Source organism: Myxocyprinus asiaticus, chromosome 18, assembly GCF_019703515.2.
Source record: "Myxocyprinus asiaticus isolate MX2 ecotype Aquarium Trade chromosome 18, UBuf_Myxa_2, whole genome shotgun sequence".
Classification (NCBI taxonomy): domain Eukaryota; kingdom Metazoa; phylum Chordata; class Actinopteri; order Cypriniformes; family Catostomidae; genus Myxocyprinus; species Myxocyprinus asiaticus.
The window spans coordinates 30,885,311-30,909,089 of NC_059361.1; the positions used below are offsets into that span (position 1 = coordinate 30,885,311).

At 39.6% G+C, this 23,779-nt stretch overlaps 1 protein-coding gene across 1 annotated transcript in view; it reads right to left on the bottom strand.

The window, feature by feature from the left end:
• Positions 1-23,779, bottom strand: part of LOC127455892 (cadherin-13-like) — a 570,343-nt gene that overhangs the window by 162,225 nt on the left and 384,339 nt on the right. Inside the window, exon 7 of the mRNA XM_051724064.1 lies at positions 21,516-21,694. Within this exon, the coding sequence (XP_051580024.1) occupies positions 21,516-21,694 (179 nt within the window). The remainder of the gene's footprint in view (positions 1-21,515; positions 21,695-23,779) is intronic.

Sequence of the window (23,779 nt, forward strand, 5' to 3'; positions counted from 1 at the left end):
CGTGCAGAGATCCAACTCTGTTCTTATCTCAACCCACACAACCATCTGGGACCACATGAATCTGAATGCCTGCATCCCACTCAGGGGAACGGGGCATGGGCCGAGAGGTGAGGGATTCTTTGGGTGGGATTAACAGGAAGAGCAGTCAAGCCAATAGCCATGTCCAGGAATTAAAATCTGACCTCGCAGCATAATAGCCTATTTCTACAGTTTGATGATAGAGCGGACCATCTTAGATAGAGTTTCTTGAGCCGGATTGCCCTGCAGGAGGAGGATTTGTATGGACTCTGAAGAATGCCCTACAGATGCAGGGGAGCAGAACTAGAATCAAAGCAATTCCACTGGGACCATCTAGCCAGACTTTACTTTTCTCCTTGTGTGCTCACACAATATGGCCTATTTCAGGCCTTATTGTTTTAGCCGCTTCTGTTCAGGCGTGGCCTGGCTTTACTGCTCCAATAAAACACCAATATTCTTTTATTGGCCAGACAGATATATTTATAACACCCACTTTAGGTTACTTAAGGGTGTGCGGTAATTGGAGACATTTGGAACCTTCTTGAGATCTAGAGAGGCCAGCTCCTATCTGCTCGTTCCTTATAAATGCTGACAACTGCCCATTATATTATGCGATTTGGGGGAAGATTGTGCTTAGATTGCTCCCAGCTCTTTGCCAGTAAAATAAAAGATGCATATTTTAAGTGAAGAGAGCTCCTGCCAATCCTGGCAAATTAAACAGTGCAAAGTCAGTGCATTTGTATGGGATGCCTCCACACATGCCTGCTTGTGAGAAAGTGAAGGCAGAAACTCTTTCACCTTTATGACTCAAGGAAGGGAAAGATGTTAGATCAGCGCTGATGGCAAAGCTAAACATGAGAGCTAAAGGGTACTTTAACTCTACTTCTGTGCCAATAACCCTTCAGGGAACAAACTACACAGCAGGCAAAACTACAACAATTATTTATATTTTCCTTTTTTTCTTTGGTTTTTTTCAGAAGGTGGTACTGACATCTTGGTCATTCATGGTGTGCTAAACTCATGTGTACTTAGTTCAATGAGGTGAATCAAAGACAATATGCAGAACATTAGGAAGGTCATTCTCTCATTACTTTTATTCCCAGGGAACATCCGTAAAGATATGTTCACACGTATTTCAAGCTATTCATAATTTAAAGTAGTTTAACTATAGTCAAAGTACTCCAGGTAGCTAACTACACTGAAGCTATTTATGCAGCCGTTCAGACCAAAGTGTTATTGCTCCAAAAAATTTAGACAAAGGTGTCTCACACAGGAGACACAGCTGTCTTGAGAAGTTGTTTTAAAAGGTTGAAGTACTTTTTAACTTGACATGGCATCTAAAAACGCAGCACTTCTGTGCAAGATGCTAAAAAAAACAGACGCAGCACAACAGTCAAAAAGTATGTCCAGCATATTTACACACAAAAATAAAACATGACAATTTATTTGCGATCAGAGCGGTATTTATCTGGCACAAAACCAGTGATCACAGTTAGTGAGACAGCATTGCATAGCATTTAAACATAAATGTGCACAATTTTTTTTTTATAAATTTTTTTTAATAAATAATAATAATAATAATAATAATAATAATAATAATAATAATAATAGAAACACCTTAAATTATATAAGTCTCATACAGTGATTAACAGCAGCATTTAACTTAATATTTTTCTACAAACAAAAAATTTAAAATTAGTATACTGGGATTTCTGTGCATAGAGTACTATATTAACACGTGTACAACACTACCTAAGAGAGAAACAACATTCTTGGAAAGCTTGTTTGACTACCAGTTTGCTCAGTGGTAAATGCGCACACAATACAATGAGACAAAACCAGTGTTTTTTCATGCTATACTGCTATTTGTTGGCAAAAGTAGCTCATTACTATTAAAGTTACTTTAAAAGTAGCTTAGCTACTTTTTGACCGAGTGCATTCTTGCGAAAAAAAAAAGAAAAAAAAAAAAGAGAAAGGCAGAGACTAGTTGCACCAGCAGCGGGCCGTGAATTTTAAGTCTATGCTTTCAGTGCGATTCATGCCATTAAGAAAAGAGTTTCACAATGAATAAGACGCTATGCCTATCATACATTACATGGCAGTCAACCAATAATACCAGCTGACATTTTAAAAACACATGCATGAAAGCCAGAACTTGAAACACTTAATGCTCAAGCAAGCCTAATTTTAACTGCAGCATGACTGTTTTGTGAAATGAACATCAAAAATCATAATTTTTCATATGAATCTACCAAGGAGGTCTATAATACCTGGAAAAAAAATCTAATAATATTTGTGATTTAAATGTTGCTTGCAATAACTTTTGTTTTGTCAGGGTACACGGTTATGCTGCTTTCCATTCAAGTTGGATGTGGGATATTCCTACTTGATATCTCCGACCATAAATGCATTCCATTCCCCGATATTCAGAACTGCAACGCTCCCGTTAGCTTAGCAGGGGTTTGACTCTCATTAAAGATGTCTCCTAGCAACCAAACTGATAAATAATGCTGCAGCACTAGCATTTGTGCTACAGGTGTACAATTATCAAAAGAGATTATAATTTACCATGTTTTATACACCTGTTTCTGCAGGCATTTGTTAAACAAGCTTCAATATCATGTAATATGGAAGCAAACTCATTTATCTATATTACTTAATAAAGTGAATGTTTATCACTTACTTTGCATATCTCCCTGAGTGTGGACATGTTTGTGTGACATCATGCCCCTGCATCTCAGCGAAATCGGAGTTGAGAATCACACAGTCCTACAGAACATCTCGTGTTTTTAAATCCATAAGAATTTATTTTCTCAATGGCGATAGCGGCAGAGCGCGAGATCGTCATCACTTCGCTTTCAAATTACGTACATCACTTAAAGTGTGATTGCGTCACTCAAGACACGCTAGAAGGCCTCGACCAGGACATATCCTAAAGATCACACCCACCAAGAACTAATAAATCAATCTGATTGGCTGATGAATCTGACAATCTGACTTTAGTTGCTCATTCATTTGCACTGTTGAGGGATTCTCTGGAAATTCTGAAGGCCTGATGGGGTGGAGCTCAGACTCACGCTTTGCTTCGGGCTTCGGGAATGTGATTTGTGAAACAGTTATCACACTTCGCTTGTAAGCATCAAGGAATAAATTCTGACTGGATACACTTTTCGTTTTTCTCTGTTTGTTTGTAGATTAATTAAGAGTGGAAAGAGATTAAAAATACATTGGCAAAAAGGTGATTGAGAATGAAAGGATGAAAAATATGTAATTATTTGGCATGTTAGGCCAGCAGAGAAGTCTTTGCCACTGATTTGTACTAAGTGTAAATTGCTATAAAAATCATCTTGCACACACTGCTGCCAATTTAGCGACTTTGTCCTTAGATTTAGTGACTTTTTGACCCCCCTTAGCGAGTAAGAGTAAAATTTTAGCAACTTCTGTAGTCTGCTTTAGTCACATTCTTCCACATTTGGCAAACAAAATAAAAACATTATCTCTATCGTGAATGATGTCTCATGATTTTTTCCTCTGTGTTCTAGCGCCCTCCTACATTTCAAGTAATATGATTGACCCGCATGCCATCAGAAGTTGGACTTACGTGCAAACGGATGTTCAGTAAATCGAATGACTGACGAGCTTACGTGTTGTTGGTATTTGTTGCGACAGTCTCAACCTCAATTAACGTGAATGGTTTCTGTTTTGATAAGAAAAGTCAGCCTACAATGATAGAGCATTGTGCGCACACACACACACACACACACACACACACACACACACACACCACACAAATAAAAACATCTATCCCACTGCCCACCACAAATTTCTAAAATGTTTGATAAGTTAAATTAGTAATATCTAAATGATAAGTTAAATACTAAGTTAAATAATAATAAAAAACAAACAAAACTCATGATGGTTTTTCAACACTACACCTTTAAGGAATTATTTTATGTAAATTTGACGTCTTACGTAATAAATGTCAACATTTCAGTGAGCCTTTGGCGACTTCTCATGAGAAATAGTCGGCAACACTGCTAGCACAAATAGTGTTGGATGCTATTTGCGCTCTGGTGCAAAAAGTGCAGATACTATTTGTACCCTTTATTAAATAATAACATACAGTATAGTGGCATCACTGCAGTGTGTTTATTTAGAGTACCACAGACACCCTACATCAACCCATACCCCTGACCCTAACCTTCCATTATGAAAATTAACCACCGTTTCACTACAGTAACCATAGTATCACCATAGTATTTTGTAGTAAAATCATAGTAAAAAAAAAATTAAACGTGGTTAATATATTAACGCCAGTAATGTAATAAAATCAAATGTTAAAGTCCTTAACTGTGGAAAAACAGCTGGATGCAACGCAATGGTCAAAGATGTCGGTCTAGCGCATGTTTACATAGAACGAGTGCAGACAGACACAAAAATCTGTTTGGTGTGAACAGCCCTTAATGCTACTGAAAAATGTAGCCAAGTTTGCATTATTGCTACATTCAGATGGTCATTCCTAATAAAGTTCCTCACAATTTGATGTATTCCTCCACAAATTTTGACAGTACTCATCTTTGGTCTTCCATCTCTTTGTGATGTTTCACACCTTTATTGACTGAGTGCATCAGCAAGGCTCAGTTATTAACAGAAGGATTAATGGCTTTTTTTTTTTTTTAACACAATTCCTATGGGGCTCAATTTATCACCTGGAATCCACAGCAAGACAAAAAATAAATAAAATAATACAAAATAAAAAATTGAAACTCCTAACTTTCATTGGGATGTAATCTTCATCTTTAGCACTTGGAGATCTGATTAATTAGTGGAATCTCGTTTCCGCGTTAATGCAAGTAGACAGAGGTGTGATGAAGGAGAAAGGGGGCGAGGAGCGGGGGAGGGGGTGCCATTTTTAATCACTGGAGATGGACTCCAACTAGTTTATGCACTTCAGGACATAGCCTCAACTGAACTTTTGGCATACTTTCAAGTAGCTCTCTGGTTAAAACACTAATGACTTAATATTGTGCTCTGTTACAGTATATTGAGCTGTGGTACTAAAGCTGGTGGGCGGTCCAACTTCTGACATTTCTCAATCTTGTTCCCCATCTTTCCTCAGTGACTTCCTGTCCTCTTTACAGATACAATCAATAAAAGTGTTTCACCCAAGTGTCTTGGGTGTCATCCTAATAAGGACATATGACTTTAAAAAGTTTGAATGGTATGTGCTGTGAAAATCTGATTCATAATGAAACTCAGAAACAGTACTGAAAAAATTGATTGATCTTTGATGCAAAACTTTGGAAATCATTAATTCAGCCTCTGGCAAAACAAATATAAAAAAAGATAGAATTGTGTAGAACAAACAAAAACGGAGAGCAAATTTAAAGCAATCCTGGGGCAAACACCGAGCTACTCCCTCATTTCTATTTCCTACCCAACTAAACTCCATCTTCACATAATTCTGATTGAATAAATGACAGTTTATATCTTTTATGCAGTGAAGCACATCAAATCATGCAATAATGCTGTGATTTCAATCGACGCCCGCAATCCTCCTGCGTTCACTGTAATATTTGCATTTAAATGACATAACATAACTCAGGAACCACCTGCAGGAGTAAATATTTTGCTGTCTGTTTTGCCTAGCCATCCTGCCAAACACAGTGATATATTAATTGAGACCTGGAAAGAATCTTCATATGGTGACTGACATTCAATTATGCGGGAGAGATCAGATTAGGGCGAGGTCCGAAAAGTGTGCCTGAAAAGTCTGTTTTGTGGGCGAGCGCAGAGGGGAGGCTCGATCTATAATTTGAATGACCGTTCGGGTCTTGGGTGAATGTGGCTGCAGTTGGAGAAATCACTATGCCAAGACCTCACAGTAATTGGAATATCCATTGTGTGTCTCTGTATGTGCGTACACACAATGAATGCGTGTGGATGCACATCTGAAAGGCATGTAATTTTCATTTGACGAAGCTTGTAAAATGGCTCTTTAAATTGCAAATGTGTGTGATCATTGCACTAAATATTATTACAAAACCAACAAGCTTTAAAAGCCACACACTGGTCATAAACCCTTGCATATATCAAAACTCTGCAATGAAGGAATAGATTATATGACATTAAGATGGTTGTATAAGCTTGAAACAATATTCTCGTAATTGCTGTTTAATGTGCCATTAAGCCTTAATGTCTTGTTCCTGCACATACTGTAAACACCCACACAAACAAACAAAACAAATGTTGTGTTATTATCTGTTCCACACCCCCCGCAGGCTGGTCCAGCTAACACGCATGCAAGTTCACTAGTAAATTGACAGGCAATGTTTCTATCAAAAAGGCGATTTTCATTCGTACAGCTGGCATATTTAACGTAACGATTAATCAGTGACCCCTCTCATCTTATACTGTCTCTGATAAAACATCACAATATCTCAGTTTTCAATTGTAATAAAGTAAACATAAAGAATCCCTATACTATAGTATCACAACCCAGATATCAATATAATATCGTATGACCAGGTCCCTGCTGATTCTCACTCCTAGTAGGCAGTAGGTAGAAAGGCAGCTCACTAGGTTTTAGAACAGAATACTTCTGACCACAGACTGGTCATTAAAAGCTGGACTGCAATGATTAGACATGCTCCATAAGAGGACTGCCAGAGGCCTGTCACGGGGTATCGATTTTAAGCCGCCTGTTTTGCTACCATGTCATTTGGACTTATGAAACAAAGGATGGGCTTCTCTGCCTGTCAATCGGCTGTCAGGCAGTGGCAGGTGCTGTGGTAGCACACACACTATAGCAGACTGACCACAGAAGTTACTTTGAGGAGGTCTTCCAGCAACTGCCCTCCAAAGCAAGCCTTCAGTCTGTCAGTCTGTATGAATAGATTCAAAACCAAACTTCAAACAGAATCAGACATGATATATGAAACTCAATATACAACTTTTACAATCTGCACGAAATGCATTGATTTGACAAATGGGCATCAATTATTCAACATCCTATCACACACTTTTGTTATTTGCTTTGAAAATTCCTTTAGAACAGCATCAAACCTGGATATATTCCACAAATTTGGGAGCATACACGCAGCTAAAGAAAACGCTGATGACCATGAGTTCTATCATTGCTTTTTTAGTGTCTCTGTATCTGTACTGCACACCCTGTGGATACAATCCACACACACATACATCTACACAGAGCCCAGTTAATGAGAAGGCTGCATAACAGAAACAGTGTGTGATCATTCACATTACTGGGTGTTCCTCGCCAACATGAAACGTGTGCAGGATCACTGCCATGAGCTTCTAAACCAATCAGATCAGAGGAAAAGATCAATCCGTCACAGGTGCATGTGATCATCCTTTTATTTTTTAAGGCCTTCTGCTGTCTGCTGCACACAAACAGACAATGGTTTGAGAATCTGGGCCTATATTTGAGGTTCCCAAAAAATAATATTACATTAAAGAAAGCAATTGCATGAGATAAATGTAATTTAACCAAAGTTTGACATGTTCCTATATTTGACATCAGGGTTCTACATGAATAATCATGTCTGATTTGGAACATCATGTACTATATTAGAAGTTTGGAAAACTTAGCTGCAGGCATTTAGTCATGCATGCTGATCTGTGTGACCGCAGAAACAGCAGGTGCACTTGACAGGTCAAGTGATACAGCATGTGTGTGTGCTGAGACAACTCATGATGTTTTTGCTAGTTGTCGACAAGTCATTGGTCGAACTAAGCAAACTGACATCACTGTATAATTCTCATGTTTGTTTCAAGGCAGAATGTTAGTCTCAGTCACCATTCATTTTCATTGCATGGTTTTTCCATACAATAAATGTGAATGGTGACTGAGGCTAACATTTTGCCTAACATCTCCTTTTGTGTGTCCAGAGAAGCAAGTCATATGGGTTTGGAACAACATGAAGGTTAGTAAATGATAAGAGAATTTAAAATGTTGGGTGAACTATCCCTTTAAAGAACTTCTTTAGGCATATTTAGATTCTGGCAAGCTTATTCTATATTCTTTATCAACACTACACAAAATGCACACAAGCAAAATTGAATAAATAAAACTTCATGATCACCGAAACAAAATTGCTTCCACTGTGATTATGCAGTATGGGAAATTGACATGTTCAAATACCTCAAAATCAACATATTTCCTTCTAGCGCAACTGCTTGCGCAATGCGCTACCAATCTCAGAGACATGGGTTCTGGTCCCATGGGAACCAGGAAGTAAAATATGCACTTGTTTACTGTATTACACAATTTACAACTAAAAATTTCACCCAGAAACTGGAGCTCACACATGTCCATTCATTCAACAACACTTCCAGCTATGGCCACTGGGGGCTGTGATTTGAATTTTGGTAAACGGACCGATTTCAGCAACAATTTTCAACCTATAGTCACCAAATTCACAACAAGAGCAGTCTGGGTTATCTCAGTGAAGTGGTCCCAACTTGGAAAGAGATTTCCACTGTTAATTAAAAACAAATGTGGTGGCTTTCATGTGTGCTCATCTCTTCTGCCATCACTTGAAGGCATCATCGATCTGCCATTCTGACTCCAGATTTCCTGTTCTCCCTCCCTCTCTCTTTGCTGATTGATATGAATGTGGCTGCACAAAGTCTCATCTCTACTTTAGTATAGATTACTGGTGTGTATAGACTGTCACTATAACATCTTACTGACACCAAATTCCCTCTGCATGATTCCCATAAGTCTGTGCTTCATTTCAGTTGGGATCTCATATGCGTGACATGTGGCAGATGTTTTACACAGTGAGCTGCAGGGATTTCAGGTGTGTTAATAGTTGTGCGATTCGCCTGCAACTCGGTTGCATTACAGTACGTGTTTTTGATTTTGCAGATTCATCCCGCAGTTTGGTGAAATTAAGACCGTTTTCGATCCAGGTCATGTGACGCCATGCAAGGTTCGGACATGTGAACGGTGAACTCTGCGCACTTTGCTAGTTTTAACACTATTAATATCAGACCGGTGAGATTCGATACACTCTGTTCCATAACTGTTCTAGGAGGACAATGTCAAAGAATTCAAAATCCTCGGGCTCTGGAGACATTAAAAGACACTTGCATGCTCAAACTGACACCCCTGAGCAACAGGCCGCAAGCCCGGGAGTCGATTTGGTCGGAGAAATGAGGGAATATTGGCGAGAAATGTTGAGCATTTCGGCAATGCTGATGAAGGTCTTTGCTGACTTGGAGGATCTTGGTGTAATACATCGATCGATCACTGCCATGGAGACGAAATTCACTGAGGTTGTTACAAGAGTGGGGAATGTTGAGAAACGGATCAATTATCTGGAGTCATCAGAGAGGGAATTATCTGCTAATCCACTGGAGACCAAGGTGAATTTGGAGCAAGTCTGGGAGAAGTTGGAAGATATGGAGAACCGTAGCCAGCGGAATAACGTCCGTTTTGTTGTAATTCCTGAGGGAGCAGAGGGTCAGGATATAGTGAAATTCCTGGATGGGCTCTTTCCGAGTTTGCTCGACTTAACAGGCCATAAGCTGGAAATCGAGCGAGCTCACGGGGTTCCGACTCGGTGATCCGCTGAGGGTGATAGGCCCCAATCAATTCTGGCCAAATTTCTGAGATCCAATAAAGATCTCGTGTTACGTGAGGCGAGGAGTAAAGGAAAGCTTTCTTGGAAGAACCACAGCATTTTCTTGTTCCTAGACTTTGCAAATTTGACAAGAGATAAACATGATCGATTCAAGGAATGCAAGAAACTCTTAAATCAACGGAAGGTCGCTTTTGCACAGAGGTTCCCAGCCAAATTGAGAATAGATGCAAAGGATGGCCGTAAAATATTTACATGTCCCCAGCAAGCGATGTCCTTCATAAAGTCAATGGACTAAGTAAGTTATTTTGTGGTACTCACATTGCAGCCGAATGGACCAACTCAGTGAACATCCACTTGACTGTCCGAGGAAACGGAGCGCCTTTTTTGTTTCTTTTTGTGCTGGTTCTGTCTAGCGGCTGGAGTTTGTTTTGTGGAGTAACACACCTTTGGGACAGTTGTGTGGATGAATCTGCATGTTCTTTGTGCTTATGCCTCCTATTGGCTGGAATTTGTTTTGTGGAGTATTTCTTGCAAGTCATTGGAGTGATTAGGTAATTTATTGCACTCATGTAGCAGCCGAATGGGCCAGCTCACTGAACATTTGTTTGACTGTGAGGAAAATGTTTTTTTTTTTTTTTTTTTTTTTTTTGCTGGTTTCATCTAGCAGCTAGAGTTTGTTTTGTGGAGAAACACACCTTTGGGACAGTTATGTGGATGAATCTACACGTTCTTTGTGCTTATGCCTCCTATTGGCTGGAGTTTGTTTTATAGATAATTTTTTGTTGTGTAATTCTGTCTCACAATATTTGTATAGAAACACCGGACTTGAGCAATCCGATGGCAAAGCTGTCGCAGGGGCTCTAGTAGGCGTACATGGACTGTTTGAGTTTAGAGGGATGGACTCCAGTTGGCGCTGTCGTACACGGGGTTTATGCACACGTTTTTTTTTTTTTTTTCTCTCTGTTTGGTTCGGGGGGGGAGTTTGGGGTTTGATTGTTGCACTAATGTTGGAATGTTGTCTTTATAATTGTGTGTCAAAAACAAAATCTATTATTCTAATATGTCAAAATGTCAATGTTAATGAGCAGACTGTCTCTCTCCACATGGAATGTGAATGGGTTGGGGCACCCCATAAAAAGGAGGAAGGTTATTTCTCTTAAGCATAAGAAATATGATAGTGTTTCTTCAAGAAATGCATCTTTCCCTGCAGGAAGCTGAAAAGTTTGGGAAGACATGGGGTGGACATGTTTTCTTTAGTGCTGGCTCAAGTAAGAGCAGGGGAGTCATTACACTGATAAGTAAGCATCTACAATTCCAATATCTCAAACAGATTAAAAGATCAATTAGGAAGAGTCATTATTGTTTTAGCAGAAATTCGGGGGAAAAGGCTTTTCTATAGATCTTGAAGGGATGTTGCAAGCCGCTGGCACCCCTCATGATATAATATTGGGAGGAGACTTTAATCTTTTGATGGACTCAGTCCTTGATCATAGTGAAGCAAAAGTGTGTAAGCCCCCTAGAGCAACATTGATGCTTCACAGGATGTGTAAAAATCTTGGTCTTACAGATATTTGGAGACTTTTGAACCCATCTCAAATCAAATCAAATCACTTTTATTGTCACACAGCCATATACACAAGTGCAATGGTGTGTGAAATTCTTGGGTGCAGTTCCGATCAACAGAGCAGCCGTGACAGTGATGAGACATATACCAATTTACAATAACATCAAATTAACACAACACAATTTAAAGTCTAATATACACATAATTACAACACAATATAGATACACATTTTTTATATTGAATAAAGTATATATAGAATGTACAATAGGTTGTATTGTACTGTATTGACATTCAGGCTGCCGGTTGATAGTAAGATGTTAAGAGAGAATATAATATAATAATAATATAATTATGACAGTCCGGTGTGAGATATAAGAGTAAGAGTAATAAAGTGCAGTGCTGATGTATTTTGATCGTGGGAGATCAAGAGTTCAGAAGTCTGATTGCTTGGGGGAAGAAGCTATCATGGTGTCAGCTGGTGCGGGTCCTGATGCTGCGATACCGCCTGCCTGATCGTAGCAGTGAGAACAGCCCATGGCTCGGGTGGCTGGAGTCTCTGATGATCCTCCGAGCTTTTTTCACACACCGCCTGGTATATATGTCCTGGAGGGAGGGAAGCTCACCACTGATGTGTCTGGCAGTTCGCACTACCCTTTGCAGTGCTTTGCGGTTGTGGGCTGTGCTATTGCCGTACCAGGCGGAGATGCAGCCAGTCAGGATGCTCTCTACAGTGCAGGTGTAGAACCATGTGAAGATGTGGCGGTTCATTCCAAACTTCCTCAGCCATCTCAGGAAGAAGAGGTGCTGATGAGCCTTCTTCACAACAACTTCAGTGTGGATGGACCATGTGAGTTCCTCAGTGATGTGGACACCCAGGAACTTGAAGCTGCTGACTCTCTCCACTGGTGCTCCATTGATGGTGATGGGACTGTGTTCTCTGTCTTTTCTTCTGAAGTCCACCACAAGCTCCTTTGTCTTACTGACGTTGAGGGAGAGGTTGTGCTCCTGACACCAGTGTGTCAGAGTGTGCACCTCCTCTCTGTAGGCTGTTTCATCATTGTCAGTGATCAGACCTACCACCGTCGTGTCATCAGCAAACTTAATGATGGCATTGGAGCTATGTGTTGCCACACAGTCATGTGTGTACAAGGAATACAAGAGTGGGCTGAGAACACAGCCCTGTGGGGCTCCAGTGTTGAGGGTCAGTGATGAGGAGATGTTGCTGCCTATTCTAACCACCTGGCGTCTGCTTGACAGGAAGTCCAGGATCCAGCTGCACAGTGAGCTGTTTAAGCCCAGAGCCCGGAGTTTCTCATCTAGCTTGGAGGGCACTATGATGTTGAATGCTGAGCTGTAGTCTACAAACAACATTCTCATATAAGTGTTCTTTTTTTTCCAGGTGGGAGAGAGCAGTGTGTATTGTAGATGCAATGGCATCATCAGTGGAGCGGTTGTTGCAGTAAGCAAACTGCAATGGGTCTAGAGAGAGAGGCAGCACAGAGCAGATGTAATCTCTGATTAGTCTCTCAAAGCATTTGCTGATGATGGGGGTCAGAGCAACAGGATGCCAGTAATTTAAGCAAGTGATTTTGGATTGCTTTGGAACAGGCACAATGGTGGATGTTTTAAAGCATGTGGGGACTACAGACAAAGAGAGGGAAAGGTTGAAAATGTCCATAAAAACACCAGCCAGCTGGTTTGCGCACGCTCCGATGACGTGGCCCGGAATGCCGTCTGGGACCGTGGCTTTGCGGATATTCACCTGTCGGAAGGATCGGGTTACATCCGCTACAGAGACGGAGAGTGAACTAACCTCTGTAGCTTCGGCCGCGAGAGCTCTCTCCGTGAGGGCGGTGTTATTTCCCTCAAAACGAGCATAAAATGTATTTATCTCATCCGGGAGAGAGGCAGCGGTGTTCATGGCGGAGTTTTTATTCCCTTTAAAGTCCGTGATGATGTTAATTCCCTGCCACATGGTTCTAAAGTTGGTGGTGTTAAACTGTCCTGCAAACTTGTTCCTGTTCTGGCGTTTTGCTGTTCTGATAACTGGCTTGTTTATGCTCCTCCACGTTCCCGGAATTAAATGCGGAGGTCCGTGCATTAAGTGCCACACGAACATCGCTATTTATCCATGGCTTCTGGTTTGGATAGATCCGTGTTGTTCTCGTCAGAACAATGTCCTCTACGCACTTTCTGATGAAACACATTACGCTATCAGCGTAAAGCTCGATGTCGTCATCAGAGGCGGACCGGAACATCTCCCAGTCCGTGTGATCAAAACAGTCCTGTAGCGTAGAGTCTGATTGGTCCGACCAGCACTGGATCATTCTGAGGGTGGGTGCTTCCCGTTTCAGTTTCTGCCTGTAAGTGGGCAGAAGCAGAATGGAAGAGTGGTCCGATTTGCCAAATGGTGGGTGGGGAAGGGATTTTTAGCCATCCTGGAAGGGAGAGTAGCAATGGTCCAAAACCCGGTCCCCTCGTGTGTTGAAACTAATGTGCTGGTGGTATTTTGGTGCGACTGATTTGAAACTGGCTTTATTAAAGTCCCCGGTCACAATGAATGTGGCCTCAGGGTGCGCGGTTTCCTGCTTGCTTATAATCCCATACAGTTCCTTGAGTGCCCGGTGTGTGTCGGCTTGTGGCGGGATGTACACAGCAGAGACTGAACATTTGCCAGTAGAATACTGGGTAGCGGCGGTCGATTTGCATGGCGTCTTACTCTGATGAGAACGCCGGCTCTGTTTCCCCTTTACCTCCTGCGTTTCCGCGGCCGTGCAGCATAGACAAAGAGCTCCGCTTGCGTGTTTGTAAACAGCGGGTCGGCATTGAGGAATTTGAAGTCCGGTTTATGGTGTGTAATTGCTGAACCAATGTTCAAAAGTGTTTGTCTGTCATAGACAATAAGGCAGACAACATCCAAGACAAAAAACATAAGAATTGTAAACAAAACAAACAAAACACTACCATGTTGTGTCGGAGCTCGCTACGCAGCAGCCATACTCGGCGCCACCTTGAGTCCATGATACTCATGGTAGGGACTATACATTTTTCTTCATCAGTCCATAAGATTTATTCTAGAATATATATATTTTATATCTAAGTCCCTAATTTCATCGGTTGTTGATTGCTCAATTGGAAACATTTAGTCTCAGATCACGCCCTGGTGTGTTTAGAGGTGTTGCCACATATGGAGAAAAATAATTCATATAGTTGCCGCTTTAATGTATCCCTTTTGCAAAATCCTGAATTCCAACAAATGTTTAAGGCTGAAATCAATGTTTATATGGAGACCAACTGGTTCTCAGTGTCCTCTGTGGGCACGGCTTGGGAGGCACTTAAGGCTTTTCTTAGGGGCCGGATCATACAGTATGCCTCACTTACCAACAAAATCCAAAGCACAAGAACTCGTGGAGTTGAAAGGGAATATTAAAAGAATACTATTTTGTCGCGGAAGGTGGAGTTTTGGCTATTCAGGGCAAGACAGTCATACTTTGAGTGGGGGGACAAGGCATATATAAAACAGGCTAGACATATATAAAACAGGGAGTCTTTTTCTACCATTCCCTCAGTGAAATCTGCTGGTGGTGAAATATTTACCTCAGCCATTGATATGAAATGCTTTTAAAGAATTCTATCATGATCTCTACAGTTCCATGTCTCCACAAAACTTTGTGGAACCATTAGAACTTCCTAAACTGACAGCTGAGCAAATAATTCTCTTGATTCTGAGATAACCTTGGATGAGCTTGGCGAGGTAATTAAGGCCTTGCCTACAGGCAAGGCTCTGGGGCCAGATGGCTTTGCCGCTGAATTTATTTAGATCTTATGCTACAGAATTGGCTCCACTTTTGCTAGAAGTTTATACGGGATCATTAAAGAATGGAAAGCTTCTGCCAGCCATGACGCAAGCCGGGATCAGTCTGATTCTTAAAAAGGACAAAGATCCAAGTGAGTGTAAGAGTTACCATCCAATTTCACTGATCCAGCTAGACATTAAAATATTGTCAAATTCTAGCTAACCGATTAAGTTATGACATCTCTTATGCATATAGACCAGGTGGGGTTTATTCGGGCCGTAGTTCTTCTGATAACATTAGGCGTTTCATCAATATCATGTGGTCAGTGGTGATTGATCAGACTCTGGTCGCTGCCATCTCACTTGACGCAGAAGAGATGTTTGATATGGTAGAATGAGAATATCTTTTTAAGATTTTGGAAATGTACAGGTTCGGGAACACTTTTATTGGTTGGATTAAGTTACTTTATAGACAAACTAATGGATTCATTTCAGATTATTTTACTCTGGATAGGGGCACCTGGCAGGGTTGCCCTCTTTCCCCATTATTGTTCTGTCTTGCCCTGGAACCATTAGCAGCCGCGATAAGGAGGATGATTTTCCAGGGGTAGTGGCGGGTGGTGTTGCGCATAAGCGTTTGCTTTATGCAGATATTTTATTATTCGTCTCCAACCCTACTAGATCTATGCCTTGCCTCCACAGAATTATTAATTTCTTTTCTAAGTTCCCGGGATACAGAGTTAATTGGTCTAAATCTGAAGCTCTGGCTCTGACAGCGTACTGCCCGGTAACGGCTTTTCAGCAGGGCACCTTTCAGTGGCCCAAAAAGGGTATGAAGTATTTCGGTTTTTTATTCCCAGCAAATTTGTGTGATTTAGTTGGTTAATTTTTACCCTTTAATAAAAAGGTTTGAGTGATGTGGGCAGGTGGGCTTCATTATATTTATCTATGATTGGGAAGGTTAACGTTATAAAAATGAATTGTATTCCAAAATTCAACTACCTGCTACAGTATCTCCCTATAGATATCCCCCTCTCTTATTTCAAGCAATTTGAAAGCATAAAGAAGTCCTTCATTTGGAATGGTAAACATCCCAGATTACATTTCAGTAAGCTGCATAGGCCGACTGACAAAGGTGGGTTAGGCCTACCCAAGATTTTGTTTTATTATTATTATGCATTCAGTGTCAGACATTTGGCTCATTTGTTGTGCCCACCTGAGAGAGCCCCTCCCTGGTTTTGTATTGAACAGGAAGTTATTGCCCCAATTTCGCCATTGCAAATCCTTTCGGTCAAACTAACCGGAGAAGTTAAGTTACACCCAGTTATGTCACATTTGCACTCGGTATGGACAAAAGTGTCCAGAGTGTTTAATTCAGACATTTATTTATATAAATGTATATATGCATATGGCTGAACCCAAAATTATGTATTAATAAGTCCCCTTTCTGCTGGTCAGAGTGGATTGTGAGGGGGGTTACTACACTCGGTGACCTATATGAGAGTGGAGTGTTGAGATCCTTTGAAAATTTGATTCAACATTTTGGGATTCCCAGATCTCAGTTTTTTTAATTTATTTATTTATTTTTTTTAAAGGTATTTACAGCTGCGCCACCTGCTCTGTACTATTTTGGGGAGTAGCATACACCCCCCTAAAGCGGCAGAAGCACTGGAAGTGGCGATTACTTCTTTTGGAAAAGGTCATGAGGCATCAGTGTATTACTCCCTGCTAATTTAGAGTCTGGGGGACAGAGCTTTAACTTCTATCAAGAGATTATGGGAGAAAGATTTAAACTAGGTATTGGAGGGAGTGTGGGCTAGGATTCTAAAAAACATCAAGTCTGCATCTAGAGATGCAAGGGTGTGCATTATGCAATTCAAGATTTTACATTGATTCTTTTGGACCCCCTCTAGATTGTATAGGCTGGGTCTTAAAGACATACCCACCTGCAGGCAATGCCAATCAGAAGATGGATACACAACCCATGTTTTTTGGTGGTGTGTTAAGATCCAAGAATTTTGGTTGAAGGTTCAGAGTTTTATGGGTGACGTATTGGGCACTCAAATTTCATTTTGCCCCAGACTCTATATTTTAGGTGATGGGGCGGTCACCAAAATAGGGAATCAACACATAAATTGGGTCCTAACCAGTGTCATGATCACCAGAAAAATTGTTTTAAGGGGATGGAAGTCGGCTGGAGCGCCCCCATTTCAGGAGTGGTGCTCAGAGATGGGGAGGGTGGCGGCTTTCAAAGAAGGATCATCTAGAAGATTGGGGAATTTGGACTCGTTTGTGAGGAAATGGGGCAAATATTTGCAATTTTTGGAGGGCTCTCGGGGAGGGGCAGTGGAGAGAGAGGTGTAGTTGTTAATGTGTGTATATACACTCATATGTGACCACAGGAATGTTTGTCGAGGGTCAGGGTTGGGTTGGAGATTGGGAGGAGTAATAGTGGGGTTTAAATATTGATTCGGTGTATATATATATGTTTTTCTTTTCTTTGTTTAATGTATGAATCAATAAAAAAAAGACACTTGGTTCGAAAGTTTGGCTCTACACCCCCAGAACAACCTTAAAGCCATTCGGGATACACTCTGACATCAAATGGACTTGGGTCTGGACCAGAAGGTTTATGTTTAAATAATCCTAAATCTGTAAACTTCTAAATTCCACAAATTTCACTTCAGGAATTCAGCCAAATGTGTATTTTTACAAAATTACCCTCGCCTACCAGGGGGCCTGAAAAATTAAGAATTAAAAAAAAAAGAAAAATTGAAATTGTTAACCACTGAAATTGATTCTGCTCTCAGGGACTCTCCCAAGCCTCTGAAGCATTAAATCTAGGTCAAGATATACACATTTATTCCAATAGGTGCCATGTTTTTTCTCCTCTGAAAGAGTGGATCAATGGTGGAGGGTAATTTTGGCAACTAATCAGTGACCAAAAATTCACAAACATCACATAGCACGCCGATATCCTCTCTTTTGCTTCTCCAAGACTTTCTGCCCTGTCACTATACAAGAACTATAATACTGTGATTTTCATTTTATTCTGGAAAGGAGCCGTTCATTCAGGTACGAGGGAATGGTCTAAACACGTTTAACCACTGATCAAACTTCTCTTGTTTTTAAGGTATGCAATGTTTTAGCTCTGTCAAACATTAACACAATGTAGTTTGACATATGTAGGGATATCTTGTTTACTTGCTACTATATGTCTAAAACAAACTTTTTAAATACCTTAGAAAGATACAATGCCAACAGTGTCAGAAATTAACGGGGAATCGGGGCAAAAATGCCACTGAAATTGACATATCCCCGAAATCCAAAATATGGGGGCAAAAAATGCACACGCAATGATTTCCCGTGTTTTATTAATAATATCTGATATACAGTACTGTGCAAAAGTTTTAGGCACTTGTGAAAAATGTTCCATAGTGAGGATGTCTTCAAAAATAATGACAAATTGTTTTCATTTAATCACTTAATGTCACACAAAGTCCAGTAAACATAAAAAAAGCTAAATCAATATTCGGTGTGACCACCTTTGCCTTTAAAACAGCACCGATTCTCCTGGACACAGTTTTTCTTGGTTGTTGGAAGATAGGATGTTCCAAGCTTCTTGGAGAAGCTTGGAACATAGTTCTTTTATCTATTTAGGCGGTCTCAATTGCGTCAGTCTCTTTATGTAATCTCAGACGGACATGATGTTCAGTGGGGGGTTTTGTGGGGTTTTGCACAGTTCCCTGTTCTATTCTAATCTTTTCTATTTGCAGAAGTAATGTTTGGGAATCTAACATTTATATTTCCTATTGAAATTAGGAGTTGATAACAGTTTGCTTAATCTCATTCCATATCTGGATAATTGCTGCAATATCATAGAGGATACATTTCCTCTATGATATTGCGTTATATTAGTTTTGTACAGGATGTTAACTTATAGCCAAAATATTTGGACATACGTGAATGAGAATAAACATGAAATAGGAATGCGTTTCAGTCACAGTAGTTTAGAGACGATTTTGAGACATATAGAATGTTAAAAATGGCTATTTCTATTTAAATATATGTTGTATTTTTAAAATGTTCTGTTTGTCCAAGGATCCTCTTGCAGCAATGCAGGTCTTTGGCATTTAGAAGCAGCTAGTTTAGGACCTGTGAGGAGTCGGTTTATCAGACTAGAGACTGTGATTTACTTGTCTTTTTGTTGTGCATCTGGGCCGTCCACTTCCCTCTCTATCCTGGTTACAGATTCTCTCTTCAAAACAGTAACGCATGGAATAGCCTTCATCTCTCTAAAACAATAGACTTAAGAAAATAGGATTTCTGGAGAAATGGGTTTTTTAAAGCCAAAATTTTACTTGCAAGTGTAAAGCAACTTGTAAGAACTCAATACCTCAGCAAATGGGGAAAAACCCACTGTATTGTGACTTCCGCATGGTAGTGCAACCATTTTCAATATATGTTCTAATAATAAGAAAATGTTGAGTACCAAATTAGCACTTTAGAATGCTTTTGTAAGGAATAGGTGACACAGTACATGTTTGCAATCACGGGTAAAAAAAAAAAAAAAAAAAAAAAGTGAATACATACAATAACAATAATTTCAAACCATAATAATAATTTGCAATTAATGATTTTGGCAGTATTTTTGATCAATTTAATGCATCCTGAAAGCAAGCATCAGTTTCTTTCAAGAACAAAAATGTCTTTGTGTTCTAAAAATAGAAGCGTGTGTGTGTATATATATAATATATAATTTCATAAAATAACTTGTAATTACTCGAGTAGTTTTTCGGCAAACTACTTATTTACTCGAGTCATAATATTTCTCAGTACTTCTAATTGTACTCAAGTTAATTATTTCTTCAATAGCAGTACTTTTACTTAAAAAGTAAACTCTTTCCACCACTATGCCACACACAATGTCCGCCCCCCCCCCCCCCCCGTCATGTATTATCGCCTCATATTTGACATAAACAACTACAATTGGACATCTCTCGTACATGTGACATTCGATTATAATGTCGAATCAACTCTTGAACACATACAATCATTCATTTAATGCCAGCTTCACACTGTTCCAGTTGAGGGGTTTTCTACTGGTCTTGTTGGACACAGCTGATGTTTGTGGATAAGGGTGTATAACCTCAATTAAACCACACTAAGTGTCTGACAACAGCTAATATTCCTCTTCCACCAGCGGGCCGAATTGATGTTCCTGCATTCGTCACCCTGCAGCAAAAGCAATCATGCTGTTGACTTGCTTTGGTTAGGGGCTGGGAGAAGCACAGCCTCCAGTTCATTAGCATGCACTGCTAACACCCTCTGTTCTCAAGACACGTAGCGTCTTTGCTGCATTCCTCCTACTGCCTGTCTCCTAACAACATTAAAAGACCTGCTTTAATATGCCGAAGACTTTACTTCTAAAGGTGTCTTGAGGATAGTTAAACATTAAAACACATGGTAGTTATTGTGTGCTCCCACACCATTTTAGTTGTTGAATTTTTGACTGTTTATGCAGCTTAGTTTGAAAGGAAAACCTTCTCTGTTCTGTCTGCCCTTCTGTTATAGGTTCATCTCACAAAGCTTTAAGAAAAGAGCAAGCTGTGCTGTGAGATCTGACGGTCTTTTATATGGTCAAGTGTTTGTTTTTTTATATCTAGTGGGCATTTTGCTAATGTAACAGTTTACTTTTTTTATTCAGCAATATGGTAGGAGAGGCCGTGCTATAAAGCCATGCTTTCGGTAGAAGATATACAATAGTCCCGGACATGCACAGTACATAATAATATAGAACATTATTCTACGGGTGCGACACAGTAACATACACAGTAGCTAGGTGAACAGGTGTTTTGCGTCACAGCTGTACCTTTTCAATAAAATTTGGGTGTGACCATTTTCAAACTTCAGTGTGTACCGCTTTCAGCATAAGCCACTTCTACTTATTTCAGCAGTACAAAAATACTACAGTAAATTATGCAGCTGTATATTGTAAGCTGGCAATGTATGTCATCAGATTATCATTTATAATTATTATCATAGTGCATCATAAGTTTCTGCACACTGTACAACACAGTTTAACAAGTGAATTATCTATTACTCAATTACTGTAAATTTAGTTGTTAGAAAATCATCCAATAAGATTCATTTTCCAATCTCCAATCCATCCAAAATGCTGAGACCACCATAACCTTTAAAAAGTGAAGACACCTATTCTGCTAGCACACACACCCTCCTTTTCCCTACTTTTCTGCATTTATACATCTCTAGCTTCTGTACTCCTTGTTTGCTCTCAAAATTTTATTGCATTACTGCGAAAATTGTTAAATCCTGCATGATAAATTGCTTGTGATTTTCCTCATTTGTAAGTCATTCCAGATAAAATCATCTGCTAAATTATAAAATGGAAATGAAGGACTATCTGTTTTATAATATGTTATGTATGAATGTAGAGAGTTACTCAAAGTATAACTTGAGGCCATCCATCAAAAAGAAAGATGTTAAAAGAAAGCACAAACTGTACCTCTCTATCGAGCAGGTTGGGTGAGATCACAGTGACAATGTCACCCCTCTCTGGGTCAATGTAGAACATATTGGGTGAAGGTTTATCAGGCGACTGTCTCACGATGATGTAGCGCAGCACAGCATTGTCAGTGTTAGGATCATCCGCATCGTAAGCCGTCATGGTCATCACAGTTGTGCCTGCCAAAACAATAAGAAAATCACAGTGTTATAATGGAGACAAAAGGAAGCTATTTGGTTTAATGCAAACTATATCCTCAAAGGAATGATTTACCCAAAAGTTACAACTGTTATCATTTGCTCACTCTAATGTTGTTCCAAACCTGAATGACTTCTTCTGTGGAACACCAAAGGAGAAGTTCAGCAGAATGTCTGAGCTGCTCTTTTAGATACAATGAAATTGGATGGAACCAATAGTTTACAACCTCCAAAAAGGCCCCATAAAAACATAAAAATAAATAAAATAAAAAGTCCATATGACTTACTGTAATGAGGTAGATGAGAAATGAGGATCTAAACGCAGCTTTTAATGTAAACAAAAGATGAACACGGTAACTCTGAATAAAATGAAAAAACAGAGGGAACCAGATATAGAACATGACAATATATGTGAAGACTGACAAAGGAAACAGGGAAAACAAGGGCTTGAATACACAGGGGTAAACAAGGAAACGAGGAACACCTGTGGAAACAATCGGGGAAAACCAATCATAAAATGAAACTACAAAAGGACTACAAACTAACAGAAAACAGGAACAAGGAACTAAACAAGAATTTCAACATAAAAGTCAATACAAAAAACAGGGAATATGTGACACTTACGATAAAATAAAACTCTATATTCACTGAAAACTGCTTGACAGCCATTCACTTTCATTGTATGGTAAAAAAAAAAAAAAAAACAGCTTAAACATTCTACAATAAAAGTCTTTTTTTGTGTTCCCTGGAAGAAAGGCATAACAGAATTTAATTTTTTGGGTGAACTGTTTTATCTGTATACTGACACCACTTATATCACCTTTTTCATTCAACCATACAGACAAATGGAACTGTAATCGATCGAATAGAGCAAGCTGAGCAAGAGAATAGAGCAATTCTGAACAGAGTTTCTGTATAGACAGAAAATGTAGCACTCCAAAACCATACTAACTCCACTTAGAAGAAGCCGTGTTTCCTTTCTCACAGCACAGTCAATCTTTATATTGCACTGCATCCTAAATCGGACATTGGTACTTCTTTCATTAACTTGCCTAGAAGAGTTAAGGATCGTTCACTCCAAACACGTCCTGGCACTAAAAAATCTAGACACAGAACTACGAATAGAGAAGAACGTAGGTGTCTCGAGATGTGTTTTTAACAGTTGAAGTTCTTTTTAACTTGACATGGCTTCTAAAAAACTTGGCCTCCTGCATGAGACACTGGGATAAATATAATAAATATAATGTATAATTTTATTTTGACATGGTTGGCAGTGATTGGATGATGCTGGCCATTACTTTGAATCAGAATTAATTATGTTAATTTCTTATGTAATGTCTGTAATTTCTCAAAAACATGAATAACGAACATTCCTGGAAACACAATAAACAAAATTATAAAAACCATATTATTAAACCATATAGCCGAACGGAACTGTAATAGATCAAGCTACAGAACAGAGCAGTTCTAAATAGGGCTTCAGAACAGACAGAAAATACAGAAGCTCAAAATTCCATCCTAAATCCACTACTAAGAGGCTGTGTTGCGATTTCCCAGCGCAGTTGAGCTTTATATTGCACTGCATCTAAAAGAAGGATGCCGTACTTGACAGATGAACTGTAATGCTAGTCCTTGACATATCGGCTCACCTCTTCTCTTAGACATGCCCTACGAAATGAACAGCAGCTCGACGATATCCAGCGGGGCTGATGTGCCGAATGCCCTCAAATATATATATACAGTATTAGCATCATATGTCCAGTGTGCCCTGTGCGATTTTGCTGCAAAAGACAAGTTTTGGGAATCATAAAATATGTATTTTATCGTAGCACAAAAACGTCAGGCTTTGATCGCCAAACGGCCGATTAACAGCCTTTGAGATTAATCTGAGGCCACGGTCATACTAATAGGTTTTCTTTTGAAAACCCATTGATTGTGTTACATTTACATCCAGGCTTGGGCAGAGTACTTAAAGAAACAACTCCGGGCTGAATACTAAATAATCTCTCTTAATTCAGTTCATGTATTCCGTAATGAATTCCGATACATCATACAAAAAAGTAACAT